The sequence below is a fragment of the Notothenia rossii genome (genome assembly GCF_949606895.1).
Source record: "Notothenia rossii genome assembly, chromosome: 3".
Classification (NCBI taxonomy): Eukaryota; Metazoa; Chordata; class Actinopteri; order Perciformes; family Nototheniidae; genus Notothenia; species Notothenia rossii.
This window is the reverse complement of record NC_136901.1, coordinates 5616657-5632115: the sequence shown is the minus strand read 5'-3', so window position 1 is coordinate 5632115 and position 15459 is coordinate 5616657. Positions and strand designations below refer to the sequence as shown.

The 15459-nt window shown below is 43.7% G+C and overlaps 2 protein-coding genes across 3 annotated transcripts in view; one reads left to right on the top strand and one right to left on the bottom strand.

The window, feature by feature from the left end:
• Window positions 1–3: 3 nt before the first annotated feature.
• Window positions 4–6376, bottom strand: rcbtb1 (regulator of chromosome condensation (RCC1) and BTB (POZ) domain containing protein 1). The gene is made up of 14 exons (XM_079672112.1): window positions 6285–6376; window positions 6159–6188; window positions 5302–5593; window positions 4323–4473; window positions 3902–4068; window positions 3372–3530; window positions 3182–3289; window positions 2960–3102; window positions 2701–2764; window positions 2498–2624; window positions 2290–2416; window positions 1994–2145; window positions 1780–1910; window positions 4–1645 (listed from the first exon to the last, which is right to left on the bottom strand). Exons 2-14 carry the CDS (start codon window positions 6173–6175, stop codon window positions 1505–1507), a joined length of 1779 nt encoding a protein of 592 aa, XP_079528238.1. The 5' UTR covers window positions 6176–6188; window positions 6285–6376; the 3' UTR covers window positions 4–1504.
• An 840-nt stretch (window positions 6377–7216) lies between these two features.
• Window positions 7217–15459, top strand: part of LOC307032212 (fibroblast growth factor 14-like) — a 46452-nt gene continuing 38209 nt past the window's right edge. The window contains exon 1 of one of the 2 annotated variants that reach the window (XM_079670052.1): window positions 7217–7308. Coding sequence is in view for 1 of the 2 variants with exons in the window: in XM_079670050.1 (XP_079526176.1) it covers window positions 11351–11999 (649 nt within the window). In the remaining variant the exon portion in view is untranslated. Of the gene's footprint in view, window positions 7309–10930; window positions 12000–15459 lie in introns of those variants that run through there. The other variant, XM_079670050.1, reaches the window with a different exon arrangement.

Genomic DNA, 15459 nt, shown 5'->3' with positions numbered 1-15459 from the left:
GTATTATATGGAAACAAGTTATTTATTTCTTCACTGTGACATGTAATTCAATAACTAAATATAAAGAAACATGTCAGTTATGTAACAGCAGAAAAAACAATCATAGAACCAAATAATGTAATGCTGATTGTAATTATTGTCCTATTTAAAGAAATGCTAAACAAAGCACAATACAAAATATATTTTATATCTTAACACAGAAAGCAACACAATCTTTTCTTCCAGTTTCATAAGAAACAAAACTGTAAACCAGCTCATTGCTCCACTAAAGCATTTACTAACCTCAATGTAATTAACTGCAAGGAATCAAAGTGATTCTTTGAAGCATCTGAGTGCATAAAGAAAATGAAACCTACAGAAGTAACAGAAACTGATCTGCTGTTTTATCCTCTTACACCCAGTGATGGAACAGACAGTGAGGACCAGGCAGTTTTTTGTCATCATAAGCCAAAGCAAACAGAATATAAACAAACATCTCATTTATCCCTACAGAGAATTTCAAAGTACTCCGATTGCCTTAGCTTGCAGTGTTTTGTGCATTGTCATTGTACGTGCAGAGAAAGTGTCCTTACAGAGGAATCATTTGGTCTAACTGAGTTTGCATTGTCGTTTTTTTCTTTGTATATGTCCCGATAAGATTAGCAAACACAAACAGATGAGAACACCTTTGATCAGTTTGTTGACAGTCCCAGTGTGAAGAGGAATACTATGCAACACATTTTACATTGGGAAAGAAAGAAATAATCTGCTAGTAATGTAACAGTGCCCTAAACGCTTCTAATGCAACTTTCTTTAACTTAGTTTTCCCCTTACACAGTGTGTCAAACTATTTGAACCATTAATGTTTTACTAAATATGTAGAAGAAGAAGCAACCGTTTCTTAAAGGTGCCATAGGGCGAAAAATAGCATCTTAATACAAAAGAAAAGAGTATAAAAAGTACATTATTATACATCCCACAACAGTTTTACACTGTGCAGAATAAGTGACCCAGTACAACCCACAGTAGGACCTGGACCTTGTTGTGTGTTGACGCCTAAATGGGACTCACCCAAAAAGTACTTTGACCTAACACTGTATTTTGGAAATGATAGATATGGAAACTCAAAGTGTTTCAGTACGGTGGTTCTCCTGGCCAGAGCAAGTCAGTCATCAAAGCTATCAAAGACAACTGCCTGCTATTTCTTCCAGGTTTTTGGTCTATCATGTCAACATAAGTACAGGAAGCACTGGCCGAGCAAACATATATTCAAGTATACATACAGCATGTAAAGAATGTGTGAGAGGAAAAGGAGTCGTGACTTTGCCGAGTGCCTCCACAGGAATGATCCAAAGGGCTGACTTCAGGTTCGTCGATAATGAAGCTTAAATCCCCATCCTTCTGGTGAGCGATGCTGCCTGTGTGCCCTCAGGAGTGTGATCAGACCTGATGCTTTTGGAGCTGCTCACATCCAGAGCACATCATCTTGGTCAGGGTACAGTTTGATAAATCCTACGAGCTCCACTCAGTTCTTGAAGGCTCCGCAGCGGCTGGCTTTGCTGATGAACTCTTTGAGCATCGCTCCGTCCACCTGCCAGAAAGCTCCAGTCTGAGTCACCTGAGTCAGGTGGTTTACACAAAACCGGAAACAAAACACCTCCAGGTCCTAGAAGAGGAATAACAACATGAAACAAGAGTAGAAGAGGCAAAATCTTATGTAGGAAATACTAAATGTAACCTTCTGGAGAATGCATTGCCGCTGCAGCCACGTGCATAAGTAGAATATGTAATATGTCGTACCTCTGCGTCGTATCGGATGGCGGCGGACAGCAGAGTGAAGGCGTTGTCCACGGTGATCCCTCTCTTGATGATCTGCTGACACAGGCGCTTCAGACGGTTTTCACAGTAAGACGTGGCCAGGTCCAACAGGCCTGCAGACAACACACAAGCCGGGATTTACATACAACAAATCAGAAACCGTACAATTATTTGACCACTGTGTCTGCGTGCTAACCGATGGCGTCCTCAGGTGGAAGGTCAACAGTGTCGGTGTAGAGGAACTGCAGGAAGGATCTGTAGACGGGGTAGGAGAACTGGCCGATCTCGATCACGTCCTGCTGGTCCTCCGTCCACTGGGAGCGGAACATGGAGCGGAAGTGCTCACACCTGCTCCGTAAAAAGCCCATTATCTACACTGTACATGTTATTGGAAAATCAAGCTCAAATGCCTGTATCGTTTATGGACAAAGCAATGATAGCTTTTAATATATATCTATGTTGCTACTTCTAAAACCTTACACGTGGACACACCTGATCTTCAGCACAGCTTTGTGAACGTGAATACACTTTCCGTCGACGCTGAATTTAAGGTCGGACGTTTCTGGGCTGTCGAACTCTTTCCTCAGAGACTCGGAGACCGTCAGGAAGTCGTCGTGATCTGGAATAAAGCAGATAATGAAGCTTTATGCTTTCAATGAAGTTAGAGGGCACCCTCTCTCTTTCTCTCTCTCTCTCTCACCCATAGACATGAGCCTCCACATGACGGAGGGCGTGGCGAAGCAGGCGAAGACGTCGTCGGTGCTGGTGAAGTGTGTGAGGTGTGGCATGAGGATGGATTGACCCCGACAATGACCCCACATATACACCTGGAGGAGAAACATGGTTATCAGAAACGTATACAAAAGAGATGTTATGTAGACACAATACACAGTGCATACATACCAGCCCACTTTGGGTCTTGGCTGCTGAGGTGTGTGTTGAATGGCACGCTGCGACCTCGACAATCCTGTCAAAAGAGAGATGTGTAAAGAAATGGAACAGGAAACACTTCAGGAAGATAAAACTCTGTTGGGAGACGGCAGGATTTGGACATTGTTCAAGAAGGGGAAATACTCCCTTTGCCCACTGACAGTTCCTTAAGAAGAGGAGCGGATGTCGAGGCAGGCAACAGGAACACAAAGAAATTCGCCCTTCCTCTTACCTCTCCTTGTCGGCCAGGATCTGCACCGGGCTGAGGTGGTTGCTCTTGTTTCCCGTCCCCAGCTGCCCGTAGGTGTTTGCTCCCCAGGCGTACAGCAGCCCTTCGTCAGTCAGCGCCAGGCAGTGGCTGTACCCCGACACGATCTGGAAACCACGGAACATTTGAGTCATGAAACGAGTCCAATGGGAGTCATCAGCAGTCAGCATTACTGCAGGTTCTCACCTGTTGCATGCACAGCCCCTGGAGTGCAGAGAGGCGGCAAGGCGTCAGCTGGTTTCCATTGTTTCCAATACCCAGCTGTCCGTTACCGTTATACCCCCAGCCGTACACCTAGATACACAGAGCTAACTTTACTGCATGAAGTTCAGATTGATCAGGGGATTCTTCAGAGAAACATTTATGCCATTTTCACCTCTCCGTTGTCGATCAGAGCCATGGAGGAGGTCTGTCCACATGAGATGCCGAGAGCAATCTTCCCCTGCAGGCAGCCGGTGACTTTCCTGGGGTAAGGCTGGTTGGCTGTGGACCCCGAGCCAATCTGACCGCAGTTATTATAACCCCATGCAAACACCTGTAGGGCAGGGAAGCAACACAGTAAACACACTGATAACGGGTCATCTGTTTCACATAGACACAACCCTGTTGAACATATTAGTGCACAGTTTGAAACATTGAACACCTTGTCACACAGCCTAAGCCGCTTTAATGCCTTGAGGTTCAAAATAAGCTGCTTAGTGGAGTACTGGCAGAGCAGGAAGACGCTACGTCAAGTGACACGTGTAAAACTAATCAGGAAAACCACAACTATTTATGGTTTCACAAAATTGAAAATTCTTGTATTTTCCACATTTAATTACATTCAAACTCCTACAAGTCTCTTTAGAAGTGAACAAATTCAATACACATGACCTTAATATTTCAATATGTCACGTAAGAAGCTACCTCTCCGTCCTGAGTGAGCGCCATGGAGTGATGCGAGCCGCACGCCACCTCCCTCACTTTCTTGTTCTGAGGGTTGGCGGTGACCAGCAGCGGAGACAGAGCCTGGTTGGTGTTCCCGTTCCCCAGCTGACTGTAGCCGTTGTGTCCCCATGCAAACAGCTGTCCGTCTGCAACACAGAGACACAGAGAGAGACGATCAGAATCAGAACACCTTTATGAGTTCCACATATTGTTACAGCAGTACATAATCCATACTCCAAGGCCACATGATGAGATTGCCTCTTACTCAAGACTCTTAACATCATAAGAAGATGTTGTTATACGAGCCCACAGGAGCATTTACACACTGCAGGGCTGAAGGTAAGAGGAGCACAGGTAATTACAAAGACTTAAATGGATTGATTAGTTTAGTATTCATCACCCTCCGTAGCCAGCAGGACGTGAGGCCCACTTCCATAGCTCAGGCTGACCACCTTCTTCCCCCGCAGGAAGTCCAGCTTCTTCGGCACTATGGTGCTCAGACTGTCTCCTGTGCCCAGGCAGCTGCTGCTGTTCAACCCAAACACAAACACCTGGTGGAGAGAAGACACAGAGACACTGAGAATACAAATACACAGGTACAGGGGTTCTCACTAGCACCAAGCCCTGGCAGCACATCACCCCCACTCTATTCAACCTCCACTGGCTCCCGGTCAAGTCCCGCATCACCTACAAACTCCTCCTCCTCACCTACAAACTCCTCCTCCTCACCTACAAACTCCTCCTCCTCACCTACAAACTCCTCCTCCTCACCTACAAATCCCTCCATGCCCTCTCCCCTCACTCCCTCACAGATCTCCTCCACCCATACATCCCGTCCCGCACCCTTCGATCCTCAGACTCCGGCCTGCTCTCCATTCCCCATTCACGCCTCCGCACCTTCGGGGACCGTGCCTTCAGTGTCGCTGCCCCCACCCTCTGGAACTCCCTCCCTGCTGAAATCCGCAACGCCCCTTCTCTCAACATCTTCAAATCAACCCTTAAAACTCATCTGTTCAACATCGCCTTCCAACAATAACTCACTCCCCCCCCCACTTACACTTCCATTTCTGCCCCCTGTTTTATGTTTATGTTTTCTATGTTTTATGTCTTGTCCTTGAATGTTTCTTTGTAAAGCGACCTTGAGGTTATGAAAGGCGCTATATCAATTCAATTTATTATTATTATTACAAGAATAGTATGAAAACAGAGAGATGTCTAACTTTGCACAAGTGTAATTTATACATCATCCAATGTCAATATCTTTCTGTATATGTCTATACATTTCGATCTATCTAACAAGGTGTAACTGACATTAAGCAAGGTGTTTATTTTAAAAGCTTTATATGTATCTTAGGAGGCCGGAAGTGCTGGGGTCTCACCTCATTAGCATGTGTGATGTAAATGGCTTCATTAGCAGAGGTCCCAAACACACAGGCCTGCCGCACTGAGGCCAGCTCCTCGGAGCTCAGCAGAGAAAACAGGGGCCACTTACTGACGTCCACCATGGCTCCTGCAATACTCAGCCTTTCTCGTCGGGGGGGAGCAGTCACAGCTGACAGGGGAGAGGAGGGAGGGATGGGAGGGGGTTGGCGAGGAGAAGGGAGGCTGTGAGGAGGAGGAGGTGGAGGAGGGGGAGGTGATGATGGAGGAGCTGAACCATCCCTGCTGACACTTCAGGAAGGAAGAGATGAGAGGTGGTGGTTAACACATGGAACAAGGCAGAGGAAACACATTTCTATAAGGATGTTGTTCAGCAGCTTTGGCTCATTACTTTGCTAAATCAAACCGCCCTTCAATTCGGGATATAATCACAAGACACTGCAGTCAATATAAGGTAACATAAAACTCTATAGCAGACCAAATTGCAGAGTAATGCACCTTCAAATAGTCATGATGAGCCTAATATGTTAATAAATGCTATGTGTTTCAATGATTATCAAGCACACGACGTACAAAACTGGCTAACAACAATTAAGAAAAGCAGTTGATTTATAAATATATTAAAGATAGCTTTTAAATTGCTCAATTCTTAAGTGAACCCTGGCATCTCTCCATGTTAACTAGGCAATACACATCATCACAAAGCATTATGAGCAAGCTAAAACGACATTATATACCTATATAGTTCCATTTTAGGCCATCTGTATTGAACTCCTTTTATTTGACTGTGTTCACTAATGCATCACAGCAGCTTAAAGGCACCGGAGGTAAACAAGCTGTGTTTTCCTGTTCCTACCTAAAGCATCGCTCCATGACAACGAATCAACTGAGAAGAAGACAGACAGACAAATGTTTAAATACAGTAATAGTATTAGTAAGAACATCTACTTCTATAATATGCGAGTATATGGTGTAAAGTTACCCGATGTCGTCTCCCTGGTGTTGTGAACAGCCGTCGTCTTCTTCTTTGTCTCCTGTATTTCCGGTAGAATATGTTATGAATGGAGGTTTTGCTGCCCCCTTCTGGACATTGGTGAAACTACTCTTTTCTTTTCCCATTGATCATGTCCAGTATTTTGGGGAGAAAAAACATTCAGCCTAAGCTTAGTCAGAACCATTTATAATATATTATTGCCTAACAATTATTTAACATGCAGTCAAATGCCAACCAAGTATTTAAATGTTTATTTATGTTGTTCTATTCACAACACACTTTTTTGTCATATGTTCAAGTTAACTAAGCCATTTCAACCAGCAGGTGGAGCACGAGCACACAGATCAGGGCTCGTGGATGTGAGGCATTAAAGGTTCAATTTATAAATGGGACTCAGCAGTGTCTGTCTTTAAGTGGAGAAGAGCTGCTATAAGTTTTCCATCTCATTTACTCAAAGAACTAACAAAGAAAGTTATTCTAATCATCGACAGTTCGTTATAAAATGCAAAATTGTTTAAAAAAGTGCATAGTAGTTTTTAAAGGTAACAGTTTAGCTCAATTTGATCTTCTGCCTCACCCGGTGACACATCAAACGCACCTTTGTTGCCAGGTGAACCGTGAAACAGGTTGGTCCCAGCTTAAATACAAAATACAAAATCCGCTCGTGCTTGAAATTCCGGCGTTTACACTATTCTGAGGAACTTCTGCATTCACTGAGGTGTGTGAGACCTTTCTGCTTATGTATGATCACTAATACAATATATAATGTTAAAATAATAACAATTCCTGTCACAGTTTTGACTGTCAAGGCTAATTTAGCTCAACACTTTTTGACTTTTAGGAATCGAACAGGACACGAGAGGCGGAGAGGGCTCGTTATATTCCACTTGGGGATAAAGGAGCAGAAAAGTTGAAGCTGGAGACGACTTCAGAGGACTTCAGAGGACTTCAGAGGACTTCAGAGGACTTTTCGGTGCATAAAAGACCCAAAAAACCACCTTCAGACAGACAGGTGAGTACAACAACAAACGTATCATGGCTGTATGCTAATGCAGTACTGTTGCCTAGAAACAAGGCGTTGTAAAAGGGTCACAAGTGGACTTTAAGCCTAATATTTTTTTTAATCCTTTTAATTTATAGCATTTTGGGTAACACCTTATATTAAGGTACACAAATTAACCATCAACTAGTTGTTAATTAACATGCGTATTAGCAACGGTCAAAAAAGTACGCAGATACTTTACTCAAGTAAAAGTAGCCTACTAATACCACATTTTAAACATACTCCCAGTGGTGTATAACCATAAATAACTGAGTTACTAAACTTCTGTCCTTAATGAGGCACTTGTACTTTACTTGAGTATTTCAATGTGTTGCTACTTTGTTATTCTAAAAAAACACAGCTGCTGCTACTCTCAATCTCTTGCTATGTTTTTGTGGCAAAAAACTTAATTTTCAAAGTAAGTTTAACTCTGAAATACAACGAAGTAAAAGTAGGAAGTGGCATGAAAAGGAAATACTCAAGTACAGTAACTCAAGTACTGCACAGGTAGCAAATATTGCATTCCACCTCTGAAGACAGGTGTGTGTAAGCTGAGCTGCTCTTCTCTCGCGCCATTAAGTGTGTGTTTGTGGTTTTAGCTGCTGCCGACTTTGTTCTGATCTGTGTGTTTGCCTTCTTGTTGACGCTCTATTATTCTGATGTGAAAGTGGCAGGGTGTTTTACTGATGTTGTCTAATTTCACTTGTTGAATTTGTCCATAACTCTTCTAAAAATGGTTTTGGACATTGTTGTTTCCTTTTTAGAGTGTTGTCTTTATTCTTGTTAGGGTACACTGAGAGATAAGGTTGCATATTAATAACAGGCTGGAAATTATTTTTAGATTCTTATCTTTTATGTCAATTTGAAGTTTAGTAATTTTAATGACTAGGTTTTTTTAATTACAAATCACCTCTTTTCTGGATCCTTTGCATTGATGAATCCCCACTGGTTGCACACCTCACTCTGTGTTTTCCTTCCTCCTCTCACCTTGTTTTTCTCTTGCTCCCTCCCTCCTCCCACTCCTTCTTTCTCTGCACCCTCAATCCTGAACATGTTCCTTCTTCCCTTTTCGATAACACTGTATTACAAGCACACACACATACTGTTGCAGCTGTGGCTCTCTCTGCACACAGATGATATGTTGCCCCTTGATTAAAGCAATCGCATGCTGCAGACTTGAGCTGCTCCTAACAATACAAGTCGTGCACAGAGTGTGAGAAGGAATCTGCCAGGCACCCTGCAGTAGTGTGTGTGTGTGTGTGTGTGTGTGTGTGTGTGTGTGTGTGTGTGTGTGTGTGTGTGTGTGTGTGTGTGTGTGTGTGTGTGTGTGTGTGTGTGTGTGTGTGTGTGTGTGTGTGTGTGTGTGTGTGTGTGTGTGTGTGTGTGTGTGGTACATGTTGCGATTCAGAATATATGAGACTACGAGCAGAACCATCATCCTGGAGTCACTGCTCATACTGCCGCTGATAGTGAAGTTCAATGCTTTGTCTGTGATTGATCATTTCTGCATATTTTCACACATTTGAGTGTGTTTTTGATATCTTTAAAACATGCACAACTCTTGGAAAGAATTACACATGGCGTTATTTGACATTATTTGGCTTTATTTGATTATTCACGGGCTTAAAAAATCCATCCAGAACCACTGAAAACTTGTGTTGGCTTGATATGATCATTGTGAACACATCATATACGTGTTGGTGTATGACACTTTAAGGTTTGTTGTATTGTACTGCATGTGGTCCGTCTTTTAACGAAGAAAGACTTTTATATTTGACTAAAGCTCGTCACTATTTCTCATGGCTTCTTACTGTGTTAATTACCTTTTCCTTTAACTCCATGGTCCACACTTTCATTCCTGTCAGCTCAGAGAGGATTTGATTACACTGCAAACATCAAAGGCACTTTATACATGCGAGTGGTTTCCCTTCTTCTCAGTGAAACGGCTGTTTTTATGGGTTAAGGTTTATAAATGGACTGAATCACAAACAAATGAGCCACAAACTTATTTACAGAATGGATGGTGTGTTTAAAGCCTTTCAACAAAGTGCTCCAAGGGGCTTTATGGTGCGTGCCAGACACATTTTTCTGTTTCCATCAAACTATTTCCATCATTCACTGACATTTAATTATTTCCCTCGGTAAAACAGGAAAGGTATGACTTGCTGATGGATATCTGCAAAACCCTGAAGTCAGTTCATTGGGTTTTGTTATTTAATCTATTTGTCTCTGACACTGTTATGTCTTCCCAGAGACCTCACATGCATGTCAGCAGGTTAATAAGCTGTCCTCTGATAAGGTTTCTGCCTGTGTGTGTGTGTGTGTGTGTGTGTGTGTGTGTGTGTGTGTGTGTGTGTGTGTGTGTGTGTGTGTGTGTGTGTGTGTGTGTGTGTGTGTGTGTGTGTGTGTGTGTGTGTGTGTGTGTGTGTGTGTGTGTTGTGTGTTTGACCAGCGATTGTGGATTCAGCACTATGGACAGCGCCAGCCTCTAAAAACACTGCAGCATTTCCATCTCCGTTTCAGACCGCAATGAGTGCACACAGTGTATAACTGAGATAAGCTTCTGACAATTTATATGCAATGCACCATGCAGCACTAAATCATTGTAGTCATTTAATTTAAACAAACCAAATGCAAAGGGACAATCAAGATAACTGCTGTTTCGACATATATCCATCCAATCCGATGTGACTGTAAGACCCCAGTGTTGCAGTCAGGATTCGTGCAACAGGTGTGCAGACAGAGAAGACTGCATTAAACTGTCAGATTCTTGGCCGGAGCCTTTCTTTGTATCAGATATAGGCGCTTGTAAAAGCTGCAGTAAACGGAGACAGAGGTGTGTGTCTCCGAACAGTTTATTTATGACGCCATCTCGGCGCCCTCCTCCCCAAATGTTGCCGGTTACAGTTTATATCCAGTCAGTCCAGATGCTGACGGTGTGGGAACCACGTGTCTACGTATCTGCAAGCAGCTCCTCAGAGTAGAGCTGTATCAAGCTGCACGAGCAAACCGGAAGTAGTGATTTCCCTCAGAATAAAAGTCGAGGATAAACTACTGAACTCTTATTATAGGAACTTTAACCACAGCTGGTTGCGTTAAAAACAAGTGTGAATTGTAAGGTATCAAAGTCATATGAATAGCCTAGTACAAACACTTTTATATGAACTTTAATTTACTTCACATTTCTTCTTTAATACTTATTACCAATGGATTACACATTAGCAATATAATACAAAAGTAAGATGTTGAAAGAAAATACATACTACAAAAATGAATAAAATAGCCTAATAAGAGAGAACCAGGTCCTCACATGCATATCAAAATGTGCTTTTTTTTTTACTTGTGATAGTGCAGTTTTTGTTTTGAAGGAGCCAACCGGAACAGGTGTTTTGATTAATTGCTCCCACTTAGTTGCTGCTTCGGTATAGATAGTCAGTGCACCTCCTCGCGCCCCACCGGCCGCTGGTCGTCTCGAGCGCTGCTGAAGAAGACAGTGAAACACCAGAGGAGCGCGAGAGGACCACGAGCCAGACCAGGTCTTCTTCTTCTATTTCTTCTTCATTTAGTTTCTGGAGTATCAGAGACAAAGTCCAGCAGCTTCTTCTTTTTTATCAGCAAGGTGAGGAAGAGGAGGAGGAGAGGAGGAGGAGACAGACAGACAGCATTATCTTGGCGCATTGGAGCTTATGGATTATTGAGAAGTGGAGGCCGAAACGCGGATGAAATATTCATAAGGACTTTTTAAAGAGGAAAACACAGAGTGGGATAGTGCAGAGATTCCCTGCAGTGATTCACCTGCCGCTCCTGCGCTCCCAGAGACCCAGTGTGTGTGTGTGTGTGAGTGTGAGTGTGTGTTTGGAAAGGAGCCCCCCTGCTGCAGTACTTGTCTGCTGCTGCTGGTATACAGGGATGCCACCGACTTGCTGACGGACACCCGGTATCCGCACCCTCCCCTCCTCCTCCTCCCCTCCCGGACGGACGGACGCACCGACCCCCTGCGCTCCCCACTAATATGCAATGGTTTTTTGTGAAGAAGCCGACAGCTGCCGCGTACCGCCGACTTCACGCTAGCGCCGCCGCATGCCTGTCCGCCGCTGCCGCTCCTCTCCCTGCGCCGCGCGGCAAACGACGCAATTTGAAGAGGAGCGCTCCGGGGCTTTTGACGCCGCGGCGGCCGGGCGGCAGCAGCGACTTATCCTCCGCCGCTGAGGACCACCGGCCGCTGGGGGAAGACACCGAGGAGAAAAACGCTGCAGCGGTTGCTCTCTTTCTCGACATCGACGCGGAATACGCGCTGGTTTCTGGACTCTTGGAGGAACCGGGCGAGGAACCGGGCGACGAGCCGGGCTTCCTGCTCCTCTTCTTGTCTATGGTGCAGATCGGGGGGTCGAAGCACCGCCGAACTGAACCCAACAGCTGGCCGGCTCTGCTGGCATGCAAACAGGGGGGCGGATCAGCCCCCATGCGGTGGGTGAATTTTAGGCTGCCGCATCCGGAGCGCCTCTCGTCCCCTACCTCCTCTTCCTCCTCCTCCTCCTCCTCCTCCTCCCCCGTCTCGGCCAAATCCATGCGGTTTATTTGGAACAACATTTTCAGCAAAGGATCGCATATGCTGCAGTGTCTTTGTGGCAGGAGCCTCAAGAAAAACAAGAACCCAACTGGTGAGTTTGTTGTGTGTGAATGTGTCTCCCTCTCTCTTTCTGTACGTCTGTGTAGAGATTGATAGGAAGCACTTTATTGCGTTTATAAGTAGTGTGTGTGTGTGTGTGTGTGTGTGTGTGTGTGTGTGTGTGTGTGTGTGTGTGTGTGTGTGTGTGTGTGTGTGTGTGTTTGTGTACTCCCTCCCGAGACTGCACTATTCCACTGCTTGCTGGTGTTTCTCTGCAATCGCAGTTGTGCAGCAAGTGAGTGCACCACAGGGAGGGGAGGGGGTGTTATGGGGGCAGAGAAAGAGGGGAGGGGGGGTGATAACTTATTAGCACAGAAACTACAGTGTGCGTGCTGTGCGTGGCAGAGATGCTGCAGAAAATCAAGTCTAATGCAGCATGCAGACCCGTTCAGGCTCCAGTAACCTGCATGATTAAACAGCACATGGCCTTATTTAGACTTCCTATTCATTATAGTGGAGGCTAGAACAGGACAGAGTACGTTTTTCTAGGGTCTTTAGATTGAAGACCAGATGTGATGTTCTGTTCAGCTGAGCTTCTTGGGTGACTTACTTTAAGACGTTGTTTGCAGTTTATTGCAACTTCTTTCCTACCGATAAGCTGTTAATTACGTCCAACACATACTTGGTACACTCACCGGCAACTTGTCCATATTCTAAAGTTGTTCATGAATAACTTTAAAGATCAGTGATGAGATTTGTCACAAGTCTGTAGCTCTGTCCATCAGCAGAGTTTAGGGATGATATCACGTTTAACTTACTCTGTAGAGCTTCTTATGCTCTCCAGACGGTGTGACACATTCAACTAAATGTTTGAACCAAACCAAACAGTTTCCTTTCCTAATCCTCTGCTTGATAGCACAACAGAAATTGACTTTGGCATTGCAACAGGAAACGGACATTGTTGACATTATTGGCATATTGACATTGCATCCACAAGTTGGCTTCTGCAGCCTCAACACAGTTTTTAGAGGGCAACAGCAGTCCCCTTGCCATCGGGCCTCGTTTGGAAGTCGGATAGCAGTCAGATATGACGTTTTCATGAGTAAATGTACACACCAAACTTCCTATCATTGTCTTTTGTTGTATCTGACCTATGAACATTACAAGCAACTGTGATTCATCAACTAGGTGACAAACTCATTGATTGACAAGTCGATAATGATCGTAGCTGTAGTGTACAGTGACCCATCTCTTACTGCAATCACAATCATAATACTATCCTTATTTACTGTATCCTTAAATAGCTGACAGATGTAGTGAGGCAAAAGAGTTCATATTTGAGTATCCACACACAGTTAGCACTGAAATGTGATGAGATGAGGTCAAAGACATGAATGCTTCTCTTTTCCCCTGAGTGCTTAACAGTCTCTCTGGTTCTGAGCTGCTGTCTACGTCTATATCATTGTTTGTGTTTTAAACTAAGAGCCAAGTTGCACCCACCTGTAAGAGACTTTAGTGTGGGGAAGATATAAAGTATAAGATAACATCGGTGACATTTTCTTATACATTATACCGTCTGTTTTCCGTCTCATGACTGCCTGATATACTGTAGTGATGATTCAACATGTAAACATTTTACGAGTGGCTGATTTCCTGAAAAAGGAAGCTGTACTTTATCAACACACAGGCAGATCCATGCCTTTTTCCAAGGCCTTGATCAACAAGTCAGCTCTGGGAAAACACCTGAGCAGTAAGACTCCAGCTCCAAACACAAACCCCTAATCTTGCAGATTAAAGGTGGAAAGAAACACGATCAATATTGTTGTGTTGACGAAAGGTGAAAGGAATCATTTGCTAACACAACAGAGCAACGTTTCCTCAGCCTCTCTTCACTGCCGGCCGACACGCCACTGCATGCAATTTATAAAAGTGTCACATGATGTTTTTTCTGTCCTCTGGGCTCTTTGTTTCTGCTTTCATTCCTCTTTGCTTATTTGAGGAATTGGCTTGCAGCTAAACTTGCAGGATCTATGAGAGAAGGCGTTTACTCCCGTGATACAAAACAGGGATATTAGCCTTCTTACTCAGAGTTTAAAACTCCCTGTTTGGGTGGGGAATCTCATGAAACGGGCAGACCCTGAGCTGCAGGTTTGTTTTCAGTGCACCCCTTTTAAGTAAAGAATAAATCAACTACATATAACAGCAAACTTTCCAAGGTCTTGTATTTGAAACATGGGCCATAAAGCTGAAATAGTTGTTATCACATGACCTTAAAGTTTGGTCCTTCAATGTGATGGATACATCTACTGATAACGACCATGAGATCTGATTTGAGCTTCAATAAAAGTCAGTTTTGATATTCCATTAATATTGAATCTACTATTCAAGTAAAAAAAACCTTTGTTAACACATTTTTATGGTCTTTTTTTGTATGTTTAATAGACTTTATTAACCACCATTCTTGCTGTTTCTCCAATTCAATTCACTGTTAAGCACATAACTTTCCTTTTGGCCATCAAATTCATTATATCATATTTCAAACGGCTCAGTGTTTAGCCACATTCCCTGGTGTTTTTCAACCACATGTTGTCTAAATCCTTCCAAATGCAAGTGTTTGCAAACAGTAGCTCAGAAACCTGGCTTCTCCATGTGTCGCTTTGTAATGTGACGCGATTAGCTTCTGGAAGAACATCTCACACACCCACACACACTCAGTGGGCTTGCAAAGAAGAGCAGCAGGATGTACTGTACACCATTAAGTTCCCCCCAGCATCCTGCAGCAACACTCATAGATTTATGGCAGGCAGCTCCATTTAGCTGTCACATTCTCTTTTAATTAAAGAAAAGCGGACTGAATGAACCCTCTGCCTCGGAGCTTTAGTGTGTGTGTGTGTGTGTGTGTGTGTGTGTGTGTGTGTGTGTGTGTGTGTGTGTGTGTGTGTGTGTGTGTGTGTGTGTGTGTGTGTGTGTGTGTGTGTGTGTGTGTGTGTGTGTGTGTGTGTGTGTGTGTGTGTGTGTGTGTTTATAGTACACACAGCAGTTGGTGGTGAAATATGGACCCGCTGTTGACGGGTTGGAGCAGCGAGGAGTTTTGCTGACGCAGCATTTGTTGCCGTTTTTCCTCTGAATTGCACTATTTAGTGAAAGTCCACTGGGAGGACTGGAATACAGCTTTGTTTAGTGTGTATGGATGCGTGTGTGCATCAGTGTCAGAGGGCGATTCAACAAGAAGCTAGTTAAATGTTTCATTCTTCTCTTTCACTATAGTTCATGTTGTCAAAGTTTACTTTTAATTAAAATGTGTATTATTATGATCAGATCATGTCTACATTCTGGTTAAAGAGGATGTTAGCTGTGGCTCAGACTAAGCAGCAGGTTGTTGTGAGTCACCACACCACGATAGCAATCACGAATTTCCATTCACTGTCAAAAGTAAGTGAAAAAAAAGCCATTTTTGTTGAACAATGCTGCATTGCTAACAAATTACAGTTAACTTTATAGAAATATACTAG

What these genes read in the sequence shown, in the direction of transcription:
- rcbtb1 (XM_079672112.1), bottom strand. An exon ending in AGGGGCTGTGCATGCAACAG is followed by an intron (nt 3,103 to 3,181) that starts GTGAGAACCTGC and finishes CGTGGTTTCCAG; the next exon opens with ATCGTGTCGGGGTACAGCCA. An exon ending in TCCACCTGAGGACGCCATCG is followed by an intron (nt 1,911 to 1,993) that starts GTTAGCACGCAG and finishes TGTTGTCTGCAG; the next exon opens with GCCTGTTGGACCTGGCCACG.